Here is a 19,901-nt window from a genome sequence, read left to right as displayed (position 1 = left end):
TGTTCGGATGCTTAAGACGTGATGCTCGACTCCCGTGCGCTGATTTCTATTTCCCTCTTTCTAGATTATCAACTAAAGTTGGGCGTGACGAGACTGCTTGGTTTTGCTTATTGGAATTCCGCTTCTTGCGGGAGCATGCTGATATGCCCTGGCGCCCTTCACCACCTTGAAGGGGCAATTTGAAGGATCCTGATCCAACCAATAGTTGATGTACCCGTGCTCGGTTTCCTTCTTGTCCTCTCTGCACAAAGCTCTTGACCACCATCTCTCCTTGCGTACCTGATCTTGTTGTTTTCACCTCAAATGTCTCTTGTCTTTCTCAAAAACCTGTCATTTATGTCTCTCACAATTTGATTGTAAATAAAATCTCTTTCTAAGAATCCTACCCTTGGGATACTACACATTTTTTATTTCCACCCATCACCGTGAGGCCATTAATATCTTTCCAAGGTATCATAGACGTAAAATTTGTCATGCTTCAACAAGAGATCGAATAAAAGTTCTCGAGCATTTACCATTTCATTTTTTTTTCAATGCTACATGCCACAAACCCATTGGTACGACTGTAGAAACCAGAAGGGCATAGAAAAAAGAACCCAACCCGTAGACTCCAAATGCAGCCCCTCAGACCGAGAATGTCCTTTCAAAAATGGTTTTACTCGTCATCCGCCAGCAGGGCATTTCGCTTTGCCGCCACTCTCTCCATCTTGCGCTCACGAGCGGCCTTGGTCTTGGCACGCTTGGCATCCATCTCATCCTTGAGCGCCTTCTCACGCTGCTTCTCGGCCTTGGCACGGTGAATCTAAATTGAAGAGCGACGTTAGAACAAATCTTCAAACCTTCTTCACCTCATCGCATAGAGGGGGTAGGATAAAGGAATGATAAAACATACGTGCTCCACCAGGGCACGCTTGTGCTTGAATGTGTTACCCTTGCTCAGGTGGTAGAGCTCGTGGTAGAGGTGCTTGTCGATCTTGCCGCTGGCACGGTACTTGACGAGAAGGCGGCGGAGGACGCGAAGGCGGCGCATCCAGAGAACCTGGGTGGGCATACGAGCGTCGGCGGTACCCTTTCTCTTACCGAAACCACGGTGTCGGCCTTCTCTTCGGGAGAGGTTGAGCTCGCGGGCTCGGGATCGCGAGTGCATGGTCACCGGCTTTCGGATAATGAGGCCATCGGCGACGAGCTTTCGGATGGTCTGGCGAGAGTTGGCGTTTGAGATCTCGCTCTGCTCGCTAGGATCAAGCCAAATCTTGCGCTTGCCGCAGCCAATGACTGACGCGGCAAGGCGCTTCTGAGTTCGCAGGTTGACCCTAAGCCATGGGAAACAAAACTTTTGTCAGCAATATGTCCCCTCCATCGCCAATTGAAAAGATTCCAATCAAAGGAAAAGTCGTCGTCTTAATGAAATCATTCGTAGGCAAGCGTGTTGTCCAGGTCGGATAAATGCAATATCAACTTACATCTTGAATGACTTCGGTGTTGATGGCCGGCCCTCGATGGCGATGAGGTTGGATGAAGTTTTGGGGGAGGGTTTACGAGGCCAGAATTTCTGGAGAGGCTCGTAGCAGTTCTGCTCAAAGTTTGTGGGTTCACGTGCACTAGGCCAGAATTTTAGCACTTCAAACAGCGGCTAAGCGAGGGCTCGGATGAGTAATGATCTAGCATGGCAGAGTTATGATCACGTGCCTCGCATCTGGCTGGTAAGCTTGAATAAGTATGTATGCTGTGAGTGAGCATTACATAATCACCAGAATAAGTAGATAGATCTAGGCAGATCTGGGATCTAAATTCGTAGAAATTCAAGAGAGAAGGAAAAATAAAGAGAAGAAATCAGTGGGGCTGCTGATGACTGCTTCCTTTTGGTATTCAAAACGTCATAAGTCTACAGCAATCATAAAAGCAAGTCTAATCTAATTTTGGAAGAGTTTCTCTTGAATATTTATAGTCGTAAAATCATGGCAGTTGTTAGACATGATGGATGCTAGTAGGTAGTACTAATGCCAAGATCAAATTTATATAACGTGTGCCCTCATTTTGTTTTCTAAATGATCTTACAAGAGTGTGTTTGCCTACTCAAGTGTTGTACACAGTGACTCCTCCGTGGTTTGGCTCATGCAGCTGCCTCTCCATCAAAATCAACTTTTCCCACACTCCATATCTCTCGCTCATCCTCCAGCTCATCATTCGACAGTCCCAAGCTCCCTTGTCCTCCCTCAGCCTCTCTCCTTTCTCTAGCTTGGACACCCAGCCTCATAGCAACTCGCTTGAAGTAGTCACTCATGCTTCTCTTTGTGTTCGGAGGCAGATCATTGCCCGGCCCTCCCATGTACTTGTCAAATATTCGGCTCTCTTCGTCTGCGACGCTGAACAACTCAACAAATGCTGCTTCAGCTGACAGCTTTACAGGAATGACCGGGTCCCTGACACTCGCAAAAATCGGCGGCGCCAACAGTGATACATGAGGTCGTACTAAATCCGCATTCTTCCTGCTTAGTGTACGAATAGTCACTAGAGCGAGTCGCCGTGAGTCTGTAGCATTGCCCGGTTGGACAATGAGCGCCAAAGCATCGAATATCTGCTTAGTGTCATCAAATGATTTTGGAGGTGACGAAAGCAAGAATTTTCCCGTGGCGAGGATGAAGTTGTCTGCGATATAGGTCTGTGTAAAATTTGTTAGCTGAGCAAAACAGAACAACGGTTTCTGGGACTGCGCTTACTCGTTTATCACTCATTCCTCCACAGAGTAGCCCTGGCAGTTCATCAATTAAACCGCTCGTCAATAAGATGTCTGGCGACTCAACCAATACTGAATTCAGAGCCAAGACGGACGAGTTAGTAAACTGAGACGTTATAACCCTATTTCTGAGCAAGCTGATGGCGACATCTTCGGATACGTTCTTAATCAAAGCGCCGAGAAGCTTTGCATTAGTAACTATCATGGCCTCATCTCTCTCATCCGCGTCTCCGTCGATTAAAGACAGCACGGCTGATCTAGAGGTTTCGCCCATGTTTGCACCAGCCCTGCTGACCACTTCATACAAGGCTTTGAACATCGCCGTCCTGACACCTGGATCGGTAGTCTTTGCTCCCGTCACTAGCTCAGTAATCAAAGGATCGATTCTGGGCGTATAATTGATCAAAGTTCCCAAGGCCTTTGCCGCTCTGGTCCTCAAAACTTCGCTAGATGTATCTGCTAAAGACTTGGCAAAGGTTCGTTGAAGCTGAGGTAGGAAAGGCTTCAGCGCTGTTGGCATCTTCTCAAGTAAACCATTAAGCGTGAGTAAAATGGCAGATTTTACTTCAGTGGCACGCTCAGAAACCACACGAATCAGCGGTCCTGTGATTTGGGTGACAAATGGCTTCAGAGATGCTTCGCTTGTTCGGTCAACAATATCGGAAATACCGAGAGCCGCTTGCACTCTTTGCTCCACAGTGCCGTTGATAAGGCCCTGCAGAAAGATGGGAAGAACGGCACTGATTCCCTTGGGAAGTTCAAATCCTCGCAAGTTAGCACCGGCAACTCCGGTACGCTGGAGCGTCTGCCGAGTTGATGACACGAGAGATTCCATTTCTTCCTTTTTGAGCTTCTTCGTGAATCCGCTAAGAGCACTCCAAGCAGCCTTGACCACGTCCAAGTCGCTGTCATCAAACGAGTTCAGCAACGACCGAATGATGTCCTGGTTATAGCGAGAGTAATCCACGCTGGACTCGGAGAAGAAATTTCCCATGTGGCGAGCCGTGGCAGCCCTCCGTCGGTGATCTTCATGCTTAAGCAGGCCAAGAAGAACATTCATGACAGTATTAAGGCCATCATATTCGTCAATAGACTGAATCACCGTGTCGAATGACGTTGCTAATTCCTCTCGCAATCCTTCATCGCTACAGTTAATCTCATTCTCCATCAACGACTGAATAATATTAGGTAGGCGGCGATTCATGGATGCGCCAGCAACCTTTGACAAAGAAGCCAAGGCCTTTGCATCAAATGCTGAAATTGGTGGTGTCGTGAGAGTTGGTATGAGATTAGGTAAAATGATATTGGAGCGAGTAGAGTCAGTCAAGAGCGTTAGAAGTGCTGACAAGGCATTTTCTGCTTCACTCTCAGACCGAAGGAGGTTGAGTAGGAACGGAAGAACCTGGTCCACTGCCCGTTTACCAAAGATTTGCTGAAGGGAGTCAAAGGCCTCTGCAGCCGCCTCTCTAACCTCTGCATCCGAGTCAATGAGAGCAGTGCGAACAACAGATATGAGCGTCTTTTCATGGTCTTCAAGAGATTCGGGTGACGCGGACGAAATAAGCTCACGGAGGGCAAGGCATATGCCCTGTTTGGCATCAGTGTCTGTAGAGGTCTGTAGTCCTGTTTCTAAAGTGGGCAAGAGACTAGCAAGGACACCATCGCCAGCTTTCCGGATCAGTTCTCCGAGCGCGTTACTAGCAATGACTTTGTGTTCCATGTTGGAGCTGCCAAGGCGTTGAATCAGTAGCCTTGTTAGAGTTGGTACCAATTCTTTCAGTGTTCTAGGGCTGTGAACAAGAGCTTTCCAAACCGAAATGGCTGCAGAACGAACTGCCCCAGCCGTGTCGCATCGACAGATGTAGAGAGTCGACAAGATTTTGTCTCGTTTCTCTTCTCCGAGAACTTCTTTCAGAGATGCACTTGCCTCCTTGGCATTTTCGTCATCTTCTTCTCCTGGCTCTGCACCAGCTTTCACTCCCGTAAGATTGAAGAGAAGATCGCCAACAAGCTCAACAGAGCTGAGACGAATTCTATAGCTGTCATCTGCCAATCCTCGCTCCAGTTCCGGTAAAAGGAGATCCACAGCTCGAATTGCGAAATTTTTAACAAGCAGCCGTCCAGCGCGGAGAGCGGTTTCACGGATAGATTCCACATCGTCAGCCAGACCAGCAAGGATTGGGGGGACAATTCGGCCCAAATATGCAGAAAAGCTGTTGCCAAAACAAACAGGGAGGAATATGAAGAGAGACATGAAACCTTCACGGACAGCAGGCTTAGAAGATTCCACGTTTTGGAGGATGGTCGGCAGAGTTTCTTCGAGTCTGCTGGTACCCAAGCCGGCTAGGACTTCACTTAATGCCTGCGCCGATCCAAGACGGTCGCCAGCACCAGTATCCGATTTCAAAGTTTGCATCAACTCGGGAATGAGGTTCGGCAGCGTATCCTCTCCCAGCTTCTCAACCAAGGAGCCAAGAGCTCTAGATGCCGTCGCACGGGTCGTGGGAACCGGATCAACGGCGGCAATCTTTAGCCCGGAAACAAGTACTGGGAGGTGCATGACAATGTCTTTCTTTTCCGTTAAGTGAGCCAAGCTTCCAATTACTTGTGCCGCCTTGCGCTTTGTATTTGAGCGATCTCCCAGACCACGTTGCAGGATACGAGTGATCAAAGCCAGAGAGGGTGCATCAAGGTAATGCACAAACTGAACCTTGATCAATGACTCCAACGCTTCGTCGGTATATTTAGTTGGGTCGCTAAGGGCCTTCAGGATAATGTCAACCAAGCTCTTTACTTCGGGGTTGTTGATGACGTCTCCGAATCTCTTCAAACTTCTGTTAGCGGCGGCTCTAACTTCCTTGTGACTATCGTTGAGCACACTCGTTAGAGGGGGGATAATGTCAGGTAAACTGGTAGCGAGCTGATTTGGATCAAGGTAAGCCATTGCACCGAGAAGATCGCAGGCACCTCGTTTACTACGCCACTGCTGATCGTCAAGTCCCTCTAGGAGAGTCGGCATGATCTTTTTAACGCCGTATGAACTTAGTTTTCCAAAACAGGCCTTTGCGGCTGCCAAGCAAGCATCTCTGACGTCTGCGTTTGCGTCTCCAAACCCACTAAGGAGCAGAGGCACAATTTGAATAACATAAGGCTCGTAAAGGCGGCCAAGTATGCTGGACAGCAACTCAAACGCCAAAAGAGCTGCCTCTCTCTGATGTGAGTCCTTCTTATTTTCCAAGGCACCTCTGAGGTCTGACATGATTCGGAATTCCTTGATAGTAGATATACCGCTTCCAAGGATTAAGCCTGCTAGGCCGTAAGCAGCTCCTCGTTGGGTGGCATATTTTTTAGAATTCAGAAGCTCATTCATCAATTGCTGCACATAGTCGGGCAATTTCGATGGATAGGCCCTGATAAGTGGAGGGAGACATTCAGCAATAGCGTACTGAACCATCTCTGATGGGGTGCTCAGTGTGACCAAAAGACGCTCAATCACAACAGGGATTTTCTTGTCGCCCGCATCTAGATGGCGAGCCAAAGCGCCATACATGATAACAACAGCCTCGTTGACACGATCCACTTCGTCGCTATTTTTGTCAGGCTGTTCCAGGGTTGTCTCGAACTTCTTCATCAGCTCGTCAATTATACTATTGCCCTGTAATTCGATGATCCTTATCGCAGCGTCAAGAGTTTCAGTTCGAACTGAGGCGTTCTTGTCAGCCAGAGGCCCAGACTGGATCAAGAAGTCGAGTAACTGTCCCGCTTGGGTCGGATCCAGGACACCAGCAAGTTCTTTAAACCCGGTAGCAATGCCGTGTCTCGCCTCCCACGGGTCAGATAGATCCATCTTCTTTGGCATTCCAAACTCATCAAGCAGTTGGGCCTTGGGCTTTGCCATTTCCAAATAGACGGATTCTAATTCAGGAATCACTGCTGCTAAAGTTTCCTTGTAAATTTGCGTCGCTTTCGCGAGTGAGCGCGCCGCAGCCCGACGGAGTTGTCCATCTTTGCTGCTTAAAAATGGTACCATCAACTTGGGGACTTCGGCATTGAGCTGGAACCCGCTTTCTTCCCATATCTCATTTCCAAGCTCTTGGTTCTCTTCTATATCGTCATGGCACGCTAGCCAAATTTCATCATTGTAGCCGAGCTCAGTCATATCAATGTCCGCGCTGATTGACTGCAAAACAGCAGTTCGGACACTGGCTTGTGATACTACAGCCCCCTGAGCAAGGACCAGCATCTCGCTGGCAGTGATATTTGGCGCAATGCACCGGCAGACGTCAGCAAAACAATCCTTGATGATTTTGTAGTGCTGAGCATGGCTTGTCATTGAATGAACAAGAACGCTCAAGAGTTCTGCGCGTGGTATTGATTCATCAGCAAAGGTGATGCTATGAAAGGAGATGAACTCCACGGCCAGTACGATTTGAGTATCTCGCTCATCTGGAGCCTCACCAACGCCCCCTTCTCGCAAAACATAAAAGAGCAGCGGAAAGATGTATATCAAAGATACCGCATCAAAGGGTCGCTGCTCGCCAACAAATCGAAGACGATACAAGACTCTTGTTGCAAGATCGGCAAGTGGTTCGTCTCCATAGATTGCTGGCAACGATAGATTTCGAAGTCTAAGCGTTGCGATCCCAATAGTAGGGCGAATTGGGCCAAGCCTAGAGCTCACTTTTTCAGAACAATCGATGTAAACCTTGGAGGCAGCATCGCCTATCAGAAGGCTCGCACCAGCTTCCATAACTGCAAGAAGCGACTTGATAGCAGATCCAAGCCAGAGTGTCGCATCAGTGGGGGGTCCGCCCGCAAGGGAACGCACAATGCCAACGCCTCGGAAAAGTCTAGCTTCAATTGATTGAACAGATGATCGTATTTGAGCCTCTTTCTTCAACTGTGCATTTACTTTAGAAGTTTCCTCGGCAGTCAGCTTTCGTTGTGGGCCTTTCTTTTCCTCGAGTTGGGCCCTCAGCTCCTTCTCCCATTTCATGATATCGTAATCTTTAGTGTTCTTATTTGGAATATCTTCTTTGCCCTTTTTACTGAGGACATCGACGAAGCAGATCCCTTCTTGGGTTCTAAAAATGGCGGCATCAACAGGCCCAATGGCCTTCACAGGCTCTGGATCCAAGTCATGGGATATGAGATCAATTAGACGGGGAATGATGGTGTCTGGGGCAACAAAGGCCAGTTCGGCGGCGGCATTATAAGCTGCAGTTCGAATAATTTCAATCTGGGGCATTCCTATTAGCGCCGAGTGAATCCCTTGAAAATATAGTTAAAACAATACCTTTTGGTCCGCTGAGGTGCGTTCGCTTATCTCCTTTAGTAATGGATCCGCATACTTCTGGGCAAGATTTCCAGGATCAACGCCCATTCGAATACATGTGTCTATCCAATTAGCTCGGGGTATTAGCTCTGTTCGGCAGAGAATCAGCAAAGAGCAGGCTTGCTGTTCCAATGCTTCTACCGATACGCTGCCTCCAAGAGTTTCCAGCTCCTTAGAGCTGATACATATCGACCTCAACACTCTAACTAAATCTCGGGATCCCGTAGCAGTGTCTTTGTCCCCAGCTTTAATGGAATGGGTCAAGAGTGACCACAGACCATCGGCGATGATATTTGCCATCATGCTGGGATTCTGAGCATAGAGGCTGGAAAGAGACTTGGCGCTTTCTTGCCGTACCTTTGACGGCACAGAGGTGACTGCAACTATATATATCATGGCTTCTGACCACGCAAGAATGATGTCTCTCTGAGTCTTGCTATCCAATCCTGTAGCAGAAGAAGCTAGAGCAAGGCGGAACCAATGGTAGTCTTCTTCGCTCCCAATCTTGTTATAAATCTTTGAGTTCAAGAGAAAAGATTGTACGGACGCTAACGCGTGATTTGTCGTAGACAATTTCAGCAGATCTTGCGCGACCTTTGTATCGGAAGGCCATCGCCGAATGACCGGGTTTATAGCAGTAAGAATATAAGCTCCAACTATAGTCCCGCTCTGGGCAGTCAACGTGGGATTGGCAACAACTTCGTGGAAGTTATCAATGAATTTTGGAATAATTGCCTCTGCGAACGCAGACAGAGTGGCGTTTGGATCCGAGCCATCCGCGGAACGAAGAATAGATCCTACACGAAGAAGCCATGTCTTGCGAATTGCCGCTTTTTTATCCGCTAATCCTTTGAGCAATGCGCCTAAGACGGGCTGCGAAATTTCGCTATTGCCATCAATCAGGACAGTGACGGCTCGACAGAGGGTCAACGTTTCGGCGGCCAGCGCTACTTCATTTCCTTCCTTGCCAGCGACCACAGCCAGAAGAGAAGTCATCTTCTGAGCATTTGGGCAAGAGAGGGGAATTGCTTCTAGCATTTCTGCGTGAAGAATACGTTGATCAGCGGACGCCAACTTACCACTCTTCAAGGGGCCTCCAATCTCCTCAATGATTTTGTCGATGGCGTCTGAGTCGTGGCATTTGGCAATAATAGCTTGAAAGGAGGCGAGAACTCCGGTGCGGATCAGAATATTCGTCGATTTAACGTTCGAGAGTAACAGTTTCAGAAGCTTGTCTGTCAATACCCTCGAGAGATCGATTTCGGCCGGCACAGCCTTCACTAGGCTTGGAAGAACACCGTCCAAGGCAACTTCAGGGGTACGAAGTAAACTTTTCTCTAGCGGTGGAACAATGATGTTCTGAAGCTCGTCCAGTACCGTACAGCTAGAGAAAAAGTCGCCAAGCCCTTCGGCAATATGTTTTGGTATCGTCGTACGAGAGCCCAAGATCTCCCGGTTATAGAATTCGTAGTACATAGACTTTAGAGTCTGCAGAGTAGGAAGTAGCGCAGGTCGGCGGACAGTAACCCCAGCAATGACTCCCAGAATAATGGCATATTTCGCAGTAGGTGTGCTGCGTTTGGAGGTCAAAAGCGTCACAGCATCAGTCAATCTCTTGGGTCCCAAAGTTGGAGAATTGAAAAGTTTCCGAAACCCTCTTCGGGTTACTATAATGGCTGAATGTGCCAGCGAAGGCCTTGAAGATGGCCCTACACACTTTTCAAGGACGTCTGCATATGAAAGTAAAATGTCGTTGCCGACTTTTCCCCACGGATCTTCAGACAAATGTTGCATAAGAATGCTGCACCACTCGGCTAAAACAAAAGCACTGGACGTAGCAATTCCCTGCTTCGAACATTCCTGTCGCAAACATGTTGCCAATTGTTCCAGTGTTGAGGAGCCATCATCTCTCGCAACGATCGATACTAGGCATTTTTGGGCTGCCAGTCTAGATTCGCGATCCTGATAGGATGGATGAGTGTTGAAAACCAGCTGCAGAGCTTTCGAAGCGAATTCGCCGTCAGATGCTAAAGGGACGGTCAGCTCATTTGAAAGCTATCAGAGTGACACAGTTTGGACATTACATTTCTTGACCACTGCCTCAGCCAAATGCTGCAGCTCGGCGATGCGCACACCTGGCGACGCCGATGCTAGAGCTTGGGCAGATAGAGACAAGTCGGCATAATCTTCGGCAGCGTTGCTGCTGAGAGCATGTTCAGACATATCGACTCACAACCCTGGCGAATGATTGCGGACAATCATCGGGGCCCTTGGAATTTTCGATAAGTCGTTGGCGATGGAGCTTGGGAGGATAATTCTGTGCAACACTTCATTAACAGGTGCTAGCAGCAAGCCCCGCAGCTGCCACAAGAAGAACACCCCGCGCTACGCCTTGGTAGGAAAAGCGAGGTACCAGCTTAATAGTTCCCACCAGTTGCTCATTTTCTGTCCTACTATACTGCGTCTATAGCTCATCTACACTTACAATCCCTAGATACCTATGAACTTGGGTGAAAATGGATATCTAAAGCTGTAATAAGCTATAACAGGCTTTAAATAAAGCATACACGCTGCATTGGGGGTTTAGTGTAAAATCTTACTAGTAGGTACTCTACTGGGTATTTCGTATGCCGCTGGCCTCATACTACTAGTAGTAGGTTGGAAACAAGCACTCAGACTCTACAGTCTCACTCTGCAATGAGAAATCGGCGTGGGGGTTACAGAAGTCGTTGGCGATATTCAGTTACACCAGGTATATGAGCTGACGTGTATATATCGATTGTATTTACATAAAAAAATTGCGAATGGAAGGAAAACATAATCTGGGTCCATTACCCGATGGCAGCGTACCACTCTGCTGCCCCTATACCTAGGTATACAGCTTACTTGGAGACCCAAAAAGACCCTGACAGAATTGTCACGAGACATCCAGCGCCTAATACTAGTAGTAGCTTAGCATAGAGTTCAGCTTCGTCTTTTGGACGAGCTTTCTTATCCTGCTGCCTAACGCCCCCAAATCTATGCACAGTAGCTTTCGTGTCCGCACGCGCTAATTCTTGCTATCCACTCAAGACTGGGGATGCGGAAACCCAGAACTTTGTGGTTGAATCAAATGTCTGCGGTAAACTCCGCCAAAGGCAACATCGTGAGATGAAGGGGGTAGGGCTATCAGAAAGAGGGCAAAGAAGGAGTGTCAATTGGAAAAAAGCAAGCACTAGACTACGCGTGAGATAAGTGGGCATAGGGCTCAATCTCAGTCCCGGCGTCTTTTCCGAATTCCACCACAGATGATGAGCAGCAACATGAATAATACGCCGCCCGGATCGACATGGCAGACAGGTGGCAATGCCGAAAGGCTGGCATCCACACCAGCCTCTGCAGCAGTAATGACGGCCATGGCCATCCACGTTTTTCCATGGAGCATCCTTAGTCGCCTCCACCCCAATTGATATTGCCGTATAAGCGACATCGGGAGATGCACAGCGAATGGTCTGTAGGCCTACGCCGTCGGCATATATATATCGTCCTCTCCTCCCGCGTCGACCTGTGACCGTACACAACCTCCTCTCAACGACATAGCCATGGCTTCGACGGTGAGAGCTCCCGCATTCATGCTACGGCTCGCAGCTCGCCGAGCCTTTACGTTCACATCGGCCAATCGCCTGCCATTGGCCGCAGCAAGAAAGCTCCATACGGTGCCGCCGCGACAGGACAAGCCCGGCAGTCACTCTCGAACAGACAGCGATGTTGAGATTGAACACCCCGCCGAGCATGAGCTCCCAAGCAGCAAGCCTGTCATTGGCACCGGTGGCCAGTACGTCAAGCCCACGCTTGCTAGCTTCTCCCTTGATGGAAACGTCGGTGTCGTCACTGGAGGAGCGAGGGGCCTCGGGCTTGTGATTGGCCAGGGAATGGTCTACTCGGGTTCTGATCTAGCCTTGGTTGACATGAACAGTGAGATTTCAAGCACTTTTCCTACGTCATTGCGCTGGAGACATCTAACACGGCAGCAGAGGAGGAGGCTGAGAAGCAGACAAAGCTGCTTGTAGATGCATTTATCAAGGAAAACCCCAATGCAGAACGGTTAGTGGCCCTCTTGATGCACAGTACCTGTGTCCAGCTACCTACCTATCCTAACACGTCTGGCTGCTCCTTTCTAGCATTCCCAAAGTGACGGCACATTACGCCGATGTAGCGGACCCCGACTCTGTCGAGGCCTGCATAGCTGAGATTATCCAGCAACATGGCAAAATAGACAACTTGGTCACCTCGGCTGGCTTTACTGAAAATTTTGAGGCCGTCAAGTATCCAATTGATCGACTTCGAAAACTCTGGGCTGTTAACGTGGATGGCACTTATTTATTTGCTACCTCGGTTGCCCGCCACCTAATGGAGAGAAAGAGCCCTGGCAGCATGGTCATGATTGGCAGCATGTCAGGATCCATTGTCAATGTTCCCCAGCCTCAAGCGTAAGTGATGCTGATATATTTTCACACCCCTTCACCCCAACAGTGCCGCAAATACCTATGTATCGTCGAAGAATCTCCAGACGACTAATGAAGAACATGAAATAAACCAGGCCTTACAATGCTTCGAAGGCTGGAGTCCGTCATTTGGCAGCATCGCTTGCCGTTGAGTGGGCTCATGCTGGCATTCGAGTTAACTGTATCTCGCCAGGATACATGCTGACCGCATTGTGAGTTGCCATTTCTGGGCCCCTTCCAGCCGCATAATTAGCCAATTAACTCATCTCTTTGCTTAGGACCGAGAAAATCATGGACGAGAATCCAGAGCTGAAGCAAAAATGGGTGTCGCTCATTCCCCAAGGCAAAATGGGCCGGCCTCAAGACCTCATGGGCCCTGTGACATTCCTACTCTCTGATGCTAGCCAATACGTAACAGGTGCTGATGTTCGTGTGGATGGCGGCTACACTGTCACATAAGACTCTTTAAACATCGGGGGTCGGGTCAGATCTTGTCGTTTCCCACGGAAAGTAATAGTTTCGGTCGTATCCACTTTGAAATAAAAAGCTTTTACATATTAAGACACGTATCACACATGGTGCAATATCGCCCAGGTTAACTGTTAGCGACGGAATACCAATAGATGATCTATAAATACAAATTATCATCGTTACTGGCCCGGGGAAACTAGTCTTCCTTGAGCTCTTGAATTGTGCTGCCAGCCACCGGCCAAAGCTGGTCCACCGCTGGCCTTGGCGTAACTCTCCATCCTTGCTTCTAACTCGGGTCTGAAATGGCGAATGAGACCCTGTATAGGCCAAGCAAAAGCCTCGCCAAGTGCTAAAAGAAGAATAGCTTGTTAGAAGGGATAAAAGGTCACAATAAAGAGCAGAGCAGCACTTACCACAGATGGTGTGACCCTCAACCTGTTTTGTTAGCTCCTGAAGCATATCAATCTCTCTCTCTCGTCCCTGGCCCTTCTCAAACCTGCTCATGATCTGCTCAGTCCACTTGCTACCTTCACGGCACGGTGTGCACTGGCCGCAGCTCTCATGTCGGTAGAAATGGCTCAAGCGGCTAATGGCGCGCACAACGTCGGTGCTCTTATCCATGACAATGACTGCCGCCGTGCCCAGACCAGATTGGCTGTCTTTCAAGGCATCAAAGTCCATCAATTGATCGTCGCAAACGTTTTTTGGCAGGATTGGGGTCGATGAGCCACCGGGGATAACAGCCAGCAGATTATCCCAGCCACCGCGGACTCCGCCGCAGTGTTTATCAATGAGCTCACGAAGAGGAATGGACATTTCTTCTTCAACAGTGCAAGGGTTGTTCACGTGGCCCGAAATGCAGAACAGTTTAGTTCCTTGGTTACGCTCGCGGCCAAATCCGGCGAACCAGTTTCCTCCGCGGCGACAGATAGTTGGCGCAACGGCAACAGTTTCCACATTGGCAACAGTTGAGGGGCATCCGAAAACACCAACGGCGGCAGGGAAGGGAGGCTTGAGTCGTGGCTTTCCGGGCTTGCCTTCTATAGATTCAATCAAAGACGTCTCCTCTCCACAGACATAGGCGCCAGCTCCGCGGTGGATGTAGACATCGAAATCGTAGCCAGAACCACAAGCGTTCTTGCCAATCAAGCCATCAGCGTAAGCCTCGTTGATGGCATTCTGAAGAATGGCAGCTTCATGGTAGAATTCGCCACGGATATAGATATAGGCGGCGGTAGCATTCATTGCTCGACCGGCAACAAGACAGCCTTCAACAAGTTTATGCGGATCCTTTCTCATGATTTCCCTGTCTTTGCAAGTGCCAGGCTCGCCCTCGTCGGCATTGACCACAAGGTACCGCGGCTTCGTATCCTTTTCCCAGCCTTTGAAGTTCATGAAAGACTGTTTTGGTGTCAGAATCTCGTCAAAGTCGCATTGGAGGTCGGAGGCCGTGACATACCCACTTGAGACCAGAGGGGAAACCAGCACCACCTCGCCCACGCAAACCAGATGCCTTCATTTCGCTGATAATCCATTCGTCGCCCTTCAGGAGAATTTCTTTAGTTTTGTGCCAATCGCCCATCTTCTTAGCACTCTGGAGGTTGACGGGGAGTCGTCCGTAGAGGTTCTGGAAGATCCGGTCCTGATCTTTCAGCCCTCCGTATGTTCGTGCGGCGCCGCCATCTTGAACGGTTGCTAAGCCTCTCGTAACGCTTCGAGAGAGACTCGTGCTCTTCTGAAACGTTGCTCTGGCAGACAGCATGGTGATGTTGCGATGCGTTGGAGGGGGGGCGGCAAGATGGCAGAGTGAAAGCTGGTAGAAGATTGGTGGCAAGACTTTGAATTGGATTTGATAATGGAGCTGTCTGATTGGCTAGCTTGTTGCTTAGTGTTCCTCATTGAGAGATTTCGAGAGGGACAGAGCTTAGTGGGATTCAAAGCACCAGTAACAGAAATAATCAGACTATAGCAAACAATATATAACTATATATTAATACAAATAGATGCATGTATATTATTAGTTATTGAAACTATTATTCAAGGCTGTTTTTGTAAAGTTATATAAGTATACAGTAGCTTTTTAAACATTTTGAAATAGTTTAAAAGTAGTTTATTTAAAATCCATTTAAGATGGATAGTTTAGTTTCTGATCTTCTTAAAGAAAATTATTACTTTCTTATTTAAAGTTTAACTAAAGGTAGCTACCTACAGCAGTAATAATACCAGTAATATATTAGTTGTGTCTTGGTAGGTGTATTCTCTACTACTGACGCCTTAAAGGCACTTGCGCCTTGAGCTCGGCACTAAATAACCTAATTGTGGGGTCCTTCCATCCATCCCTAATACGAGTGACATTGATGTTGCAGCTTCGTTGTACTACTAGCATTGCTCACGGTCTGGCACGCGTCATAGCTTGCGCACAATGCTTGAGGCGGCCGTTTTGTTTGTATTGTTGACCTAATATACGAGGTTTAATAGCGATCGTCTTTCTGGGTGTCAACATGGATCAAGCGAACGTGGCCGGCTCCAACGCAGCTGCCAACAGGGCGGAAAGGTTTGATGACGAGAAGCGCCGAATCATTGAGAGCTGCTTCAACAAAAAGGACCCAGATGGCTCGCGTAAGGCTTGGCTTTTTATGAAATTTGGTTAAAGACAAATCTTAAGCTGACTTTGGCTGTAGTGCAAGAGACTTATATTACCCATATCCGCGTTACCGAATTCTCCTCACATTCGTCGATGCCGCCTCCTCCTGAGGCTCGAGGTCATAACGCTGAGAAACCCAGAGTTATCGTCGTAGCGGTACGAAAGTCTGGACGAGTTCGGGTACACAAATCCAAAGAAAATAGCAGTGGATCTTTCTCAATTGGCAAAACATGGAACCTAGACGACCTCTCGCACATAGAGTCCTACACAGGGCCCAAGGTCCCCCCCAAGTCTACGGGATCGGGCTGGGGAAACTGGCTTCCTCGTTACGTTAGGAAAGCCTTATTTTTGGCAAGCCCAGACTGATAAGGAAAAGAAATTCTTCATTGCGAGTCTGATCAAGATTTATGGCAAATATACAGGGGGCAGGTTGCCCGAATTATCAGGATTCGACCAGAAGGAGTTGGATCAAATTCTAGGGGCTGGCAGACGGCCAACGGGGGCCTCGCCTCGACAACAAACGACCGACTCAGCAGCCAGCCAGCAAAGTATCGCTGCATCCTCAAGCGCCCCTAAAGCTAGCCCTGGAGAGATCCCTCGACATCCTAGGCCTTCCCCTCTTTCCCGACCTCCGCCGAACGACACCATGTCTCCTACTGGAAGTTTCGACTCTACTACATCTAGAGAGCGATCAGTCCCCCGATGGACGACTCAGAATAACAGAAGCCAAGACTCTATTCCTAATTCCGTTGCAACAAAGAGCGACGATGTATCAAGCCTTCCTCCGCGATCCCGTAGTGGCATGGCCGGGCCAAGTGGCCTCAGTGGGCTAGGTGAACTTCGAAGTGTTCCAGAACCAACACACGACCCTATACCTGCGGTAACTCGCCCACCGCAAGAGAACAAGCCACCTCCTGAAAGAAGGCGTCCCCCTATGGATCCGTCAAGGCCGCAAGATAGGGACTTGGTTCCTGCTCCCTTGATGAGCTCAGCAGCTAAAAGAGAGCCGGTGGTACCTCCACCTCGGAGTTCCGATCGCGCTCCCCCCCCAAGCAGTCCCAGCAGCGTTACAGCCAGGGGTGGCTTTTGGTAGGACTCATGATGAAAGCTCGCTTCACGTAGCAGATACTTCGGAAAGTGTGCAACAAAAGCCAGAGAACGTTGGTATTAACAGCGACACAAAAATCTTACCTGCTGCCGCGCTAGTAGATACAAATATCTCTGACCAACCAAGTGCAAACAATGCCACAGCTCCTGAGAAAATAGTAAGCGAACCAGAGGAGGAAACTCGGCCTGGTTTAGGCCCTATGATAAAATCAAGAAAGTCTACAGAAGAGGAAAATCGGCCTGGCTTGGGTCCTATGATAAAAGCCAAAAAATCCAAAGGAGACGTTGCTGGTGCTTTCTGGAAGGCTGCATCTGCTGCGAATGCTTTCCGTCCTCGACCAGGAGGAGCCGGAGAACGTCTCCGACAAATTGCAGCCAAAGCAAACGAAGGTCCTGATGGCATCACAAGTGTCGTCCCTGCGCCACCTAGGCCTGTATCTCGCGATGCAAATCTGCCGACTCTTGAGCTTCCAAAGCCTCCAACTGGCGACTTGCCAATACCAGAGGTCAAAATATTATCGGCAGAGTCCGGTAACCAAGCAACTTCACAAGAACTAACTAAACTAACTAAAGAAGTCAATGAAGTTGAGAAAGACGCAACCATTCCGAAAGAAGCCTCTCGCCACCCTGCGGTCGTCGGACAAGACGCCAGGTATTTCCAAAAGCTGGGTGTTGATCCGAACCTACTTGATGATCGGGGTGAGGAATTCGGCAAATGGTTAGACTTCTTCGGCTGGGTTCCCGGCGATCAAATGCACTGTCTGAGCATGGACGATATAAGCAATGACCTTGAGCGAGAATTAAACACAGTTCAGGCGGGAGGCTGGTTGGCACGCTTCCGGGAAGAAGATGAAAGGGTGTACACTATCAAGCGGGGAATTGACCTCGCCATGAGCGAATGTGAAGAGTTGGATAACTTGCTCACTCTATATTCCGTGGAATTATCGGTAAGTTCAATCGACGTCAGGTAATTAAACGCTAGCTAATACCTTGAAGACCTTATCGGATGATATTGCTTATATCGAAGCCCAAGGCCAGGGCTTACAGGTACAAACAGCCAATCAAAAATTGTTGAGGAAAGAACTAGAGTCTCTCCTAGAAACATGTGCTATTACCTCCAACGATCTACAGGCACTCCAACAAGCGCCCCTGGACAACCCTCGTGGCTTGGAAGAAGTCGAGCTCTCGCTTGTAACGCTCTTTAGAGCTATGACCAAAATCGATCCATCTCTTGGAGTTGACGACACTGCGAAGGCTATGGACTCTGTCCTAGATGCAGACAATGCCTTGGGACTAAACACTAGTTACGGCGAGATGAGGATCGTGCAAGAAAAGAGAGAAATGTATCTGCATGAGAGCAGGTATTTTATGAAACGGCTACTCGATTTCATGACCCTACAATTCGGAGAAGCTTACGTTGAAACCAAGAGAGCGTTGGACGGTGCGCTTTCTAAAAAGATTGATCCTGCACACCATAGCGTTGGACGAGATCTTTTGTGGAAGTATAGCCCCTTGATGCTCTACGCGAGAGATGCAGATCTAGAAAATTGGAGCCATCTTATGCAGGTCTACCAAGACAAGAGCTCTCCCCTATATAAGCATGAGTTCCAGCACGTCGTTGCGCTATGGCGAAAAAATGCAAGGAAACTTACGGGAGAAGAAGCAGAGATCATCTTCTCGTCCCAGGTTGAGAAACAACAAGAAGGCGTAGCTACAGCAGCTCGAAAACTGACAGTTAAGCGTAGCCAAACATTGGCTAAAGCGTTACGCTCCCCTTTGGCGGATGGCGGCAGTACCAAGGTGCATGTTGACAGGAATGGCGCCGATACCAGAAGCCTACCTTACGAAATCTTCTCTGGCGTTCTGGATGATCTTTTGCCTCTTGTTGAAATGGAACAAAATTTCATTGTTGATTTCTTCCACGCAACAACGCTGGAACAAACAGACTTTCCTGAGGCTGTTGCCGCATGTCCTCCCCAAGATCGCCGCGGAGGCGACCTAAGGCGCCACAGGCTCATGGAGCCTGACCGAGAGCTTGCCCGTCGCGTTACACGATCCATGGAGACCATTTTTGCGTTTCTCGAAGCGGAGTTGCGAAGGCTTATGGAGTGGGCTATTGCTCAAGATCCGCTGTAAGTATGAGTATCGCTTGCATGTCGTACATGGCTGACCAGGACACAGGCAAGGAGTTGGGGTGCTTGCTACACTCGAGAGGAAGTTATCTGAAATGGGGCAATCTAATCAGGATTTCCTCAATGCCCTTCTTCAGAAATTGCATGTCTCACTAGAGGGACAATTCAGAAAGTTTGTTGACGAACAGATCCGCGCTATCGAGGACACGAAGGTCAAGATCAAGAAGCGCAAGGGCGTCATTTCTTTCATTCGAATCTTTCCCGCATTCATGACAGCTGTAGAGAACATGATCGCCGGAGTTGATCATAATCAAATACTGCGGCGGACAATTGATCGGGAGTATGATCGTATCTTGAAGACCATGTTCGAGTCATTAATGGTTATTGCACGCGAGCACCCTGCAGTCGGAGTTGCAGGCGGCACGGCTGATCCGGAGGATAAGGAGGCTCTCAACTTTCACATTCTGTTGATTGAAAACATGAATCACTTTCTCGAAGAGACCGACACCCGCGGCCTGGATGTCCTAGAAGGCTGGAAAACGCAAGCAAACACGGAATATCATGAACACATGGCATTATATTTGAACACAGTAATGCGGCGGCCTCTGGGGAGACTCCTGGAACAAATTGAAAACATTGAAGCGCAGCTACAAACCGGCAAATCGGCTATGGCGATTGCTCGACAACCTTCAAACAATAAGGCAGCGTTTAACAAGGTTCTAGGCTCCTATGATTCAAAGGAGGTGCGAAAAGGGATTGAAACGCTACGGAAACGTGTAGAAAAACATTTTGGCGATGCAGATGACCCAACTCTCAGCCGTGGGCTGGTTATCAGGGTCTTGAAAGAATGCGAGGAATTCTATGTTGGCGTTGAAAGCAGGATAGGCAGGATCATCACCGATGTCTATAGCGGCGAGGTTATCTTCGAATGGCCAAGGGCCGACGTCAAGGCTGCCTTTCGGTAATTAAATATACAATGTAATTATGCATA

At 48.7% G+C, this 19,901-nt stretch overlaps 7 protein-coding genes across 7 annotated transcripts; 4 read left to right on the top strand and 3 right to left on the bottom strand.

Moving 5' to 3' along the window:
- Nucleotides 1-386: 386 nt before the first annotated feature.
- Nucleotides 387-1,696, bottom strand: TrAtP1_001139 (uncharacterized protein; the record flags this gene model as incomplete). The annotated part of the gene is made up of 4 exons (XM_066110867.1): nucleotides 387-802; nucleotides 893-1,313; nucleotides 1,464-1,601; nucleotides 1,686-1,696. 4 exons carry the CDS (start codon nucleotides 1,694-1,696, stop codon nucleotides 656-658), a joined length of 717 nt encoding a protein of 238 aa, XP_065966940.1. The 3' UTR covers nucleotides 387-655.
- A 135-nt stretch (nucleotides 1,697-1,831) lies between these two features.
- On the bottom strand, nucleotides 1,832-10,378 carry TrAtP1_001138 (uncharacterized protein). Its single transcript, XM_014086284.2, has 4 exons — nucleotides 10,157-10,378; nucleotides 8,034-10,099; nucleotides 2,721-7,976; nucleotides 1,832-2,662 (listed from the first exon to the last, which is right to left on the bottom strand). The coding sequence occupies exons 1-4, from the start codon at nucleotides 10,293-10,295 to the stop codon at nucleotides 2,114-2,116; spliced, it is 8,010 nt and encodes a 2,669-aa protein (XP_013941759.2). The 5' UTR covers nucleotides 10,296-10,378; the 3' UTR covers nucleotides 1,832-2,113.
- Nucleotides 10,379-11,653: 1,275 nt separating this feature from the next.
- On the top strand, nucleotides 11,654-13,015 carry TrAtP1_001137 (uncharacterized protein; the record flags this gene model as incomplete). Its single annotated transcript, XM_014086285.2, has 5 exons — nucleotides 11,654-12,026; nucleotides 12,086-12,155; nucleotides 12,233-12,541; nucleotides 12,652-12,768; nucleotides 12,835-13,015. The coding sequence occupies 5 exons, from the start codon at nucleotides 11,654-11,656 to the stop codon at nucleotides 13,013-13,015; spliced, it is 1,050 nt and encodes a 349-aa protein (XP_013941760.2).
- Nucleotides 13,016-13,206: 191 nt separating this feature from the next.
- On the bottom strand, nucleotides 13,207-14,789 carry TrAtP1_001136 (uncharacterized protein; the record flags this gene model as incomplete). Its single annotated transcript, XM_014086286.2, has 3 exons — nucleotides 13,207-13,376; nucleotides 13,441-14,428; nucleotides 14,487-14,789. The coding sequence occupies 3 exons, from the start codon at nucleotides 14,787-14,789 to the stop codon at nucleotides 13,207-13,209; spliced, it is 1,461 nt and encodes a 486-aa protein (XP_013941761.1).
- A 739-nt stretch (nucleotides 14,790-15,528) lies between these two features.
- TrAtP1_001135 (uncharacterized protein) lies at nucleotides 15,529-16,037 on the top strand (the record flags this gene model as incomplete). The annotated part of the gene is made up of 2 exons (XM_066110866.1): nucleotides 15,529-15,646; nucleotides 15,709-16,037. 2 exons carry the CDS (start codon nucleotides 15,529-15,531, stop codon nucleotides 16,035-16,037), a joined length of 447 nt encoding a protein of 148 aa, XP_065966939.1.
- Nucleotides 16,038-16,317: 280 nt separating this feature from the next.
- On the top strand, nucleotides 16,318-16,764 carry TrAtP1_001134 (uncharacterized protein; the record flags this gene model as incomplete). The annotated part of the gene is made up of 1 exon (XM_066110865.1): nucleotides 16,318-16,764. One exon carries the CDS (start codon nucleotides 16,318-16,320, stop codon nucleotides 16,762-16,764), a length of 447 nt encoding a protein of 148 aa, XP_065966938.1.
- A 214-nt stretch (nucleotides 16,765-16,978) lies between these two features.
- Nucleotides 16,979-19,875, top strand: TrAtP1_001133 (uncharacterized protein; the record flags this gene model as incomplete). Its single annotated transcript, XM_014086287.2, has 3 exons — nucleotides 16,979-17,725; nucleotides 17,775-18,910; nucleotides 18,960-19,875. 3 exons carry the CDS (start codon nucleotides 16,979-16,981, stop codon nucleotides 19,873-19,875), a joined length of 2,799 nt encoding a protein of 932 aa, XP_013941762.2.
- Between the last annotated feature and the right edge of the window lie 26 nt (nucleotides 19,876-19,901).

Source organism: Trichoderma atroviride, chromosome 1 (assembly GCF_020647795.1).
Source record: "Trichoderma atroviride chromosome 1, complete sequence".
Classification (NCBI taxonomy): Eukaryota; Fungi; Ascomycota; class Sordariomycetes; order Hypocreales; family Hypocreaceae; genus Trichoderma; species Trichoderma atroviride.
The sequence above is the reverse complement of the archived record's forward strand: the minus strand, read 5'-3'. Positions and strand labels throughout refer to the sequence as shown.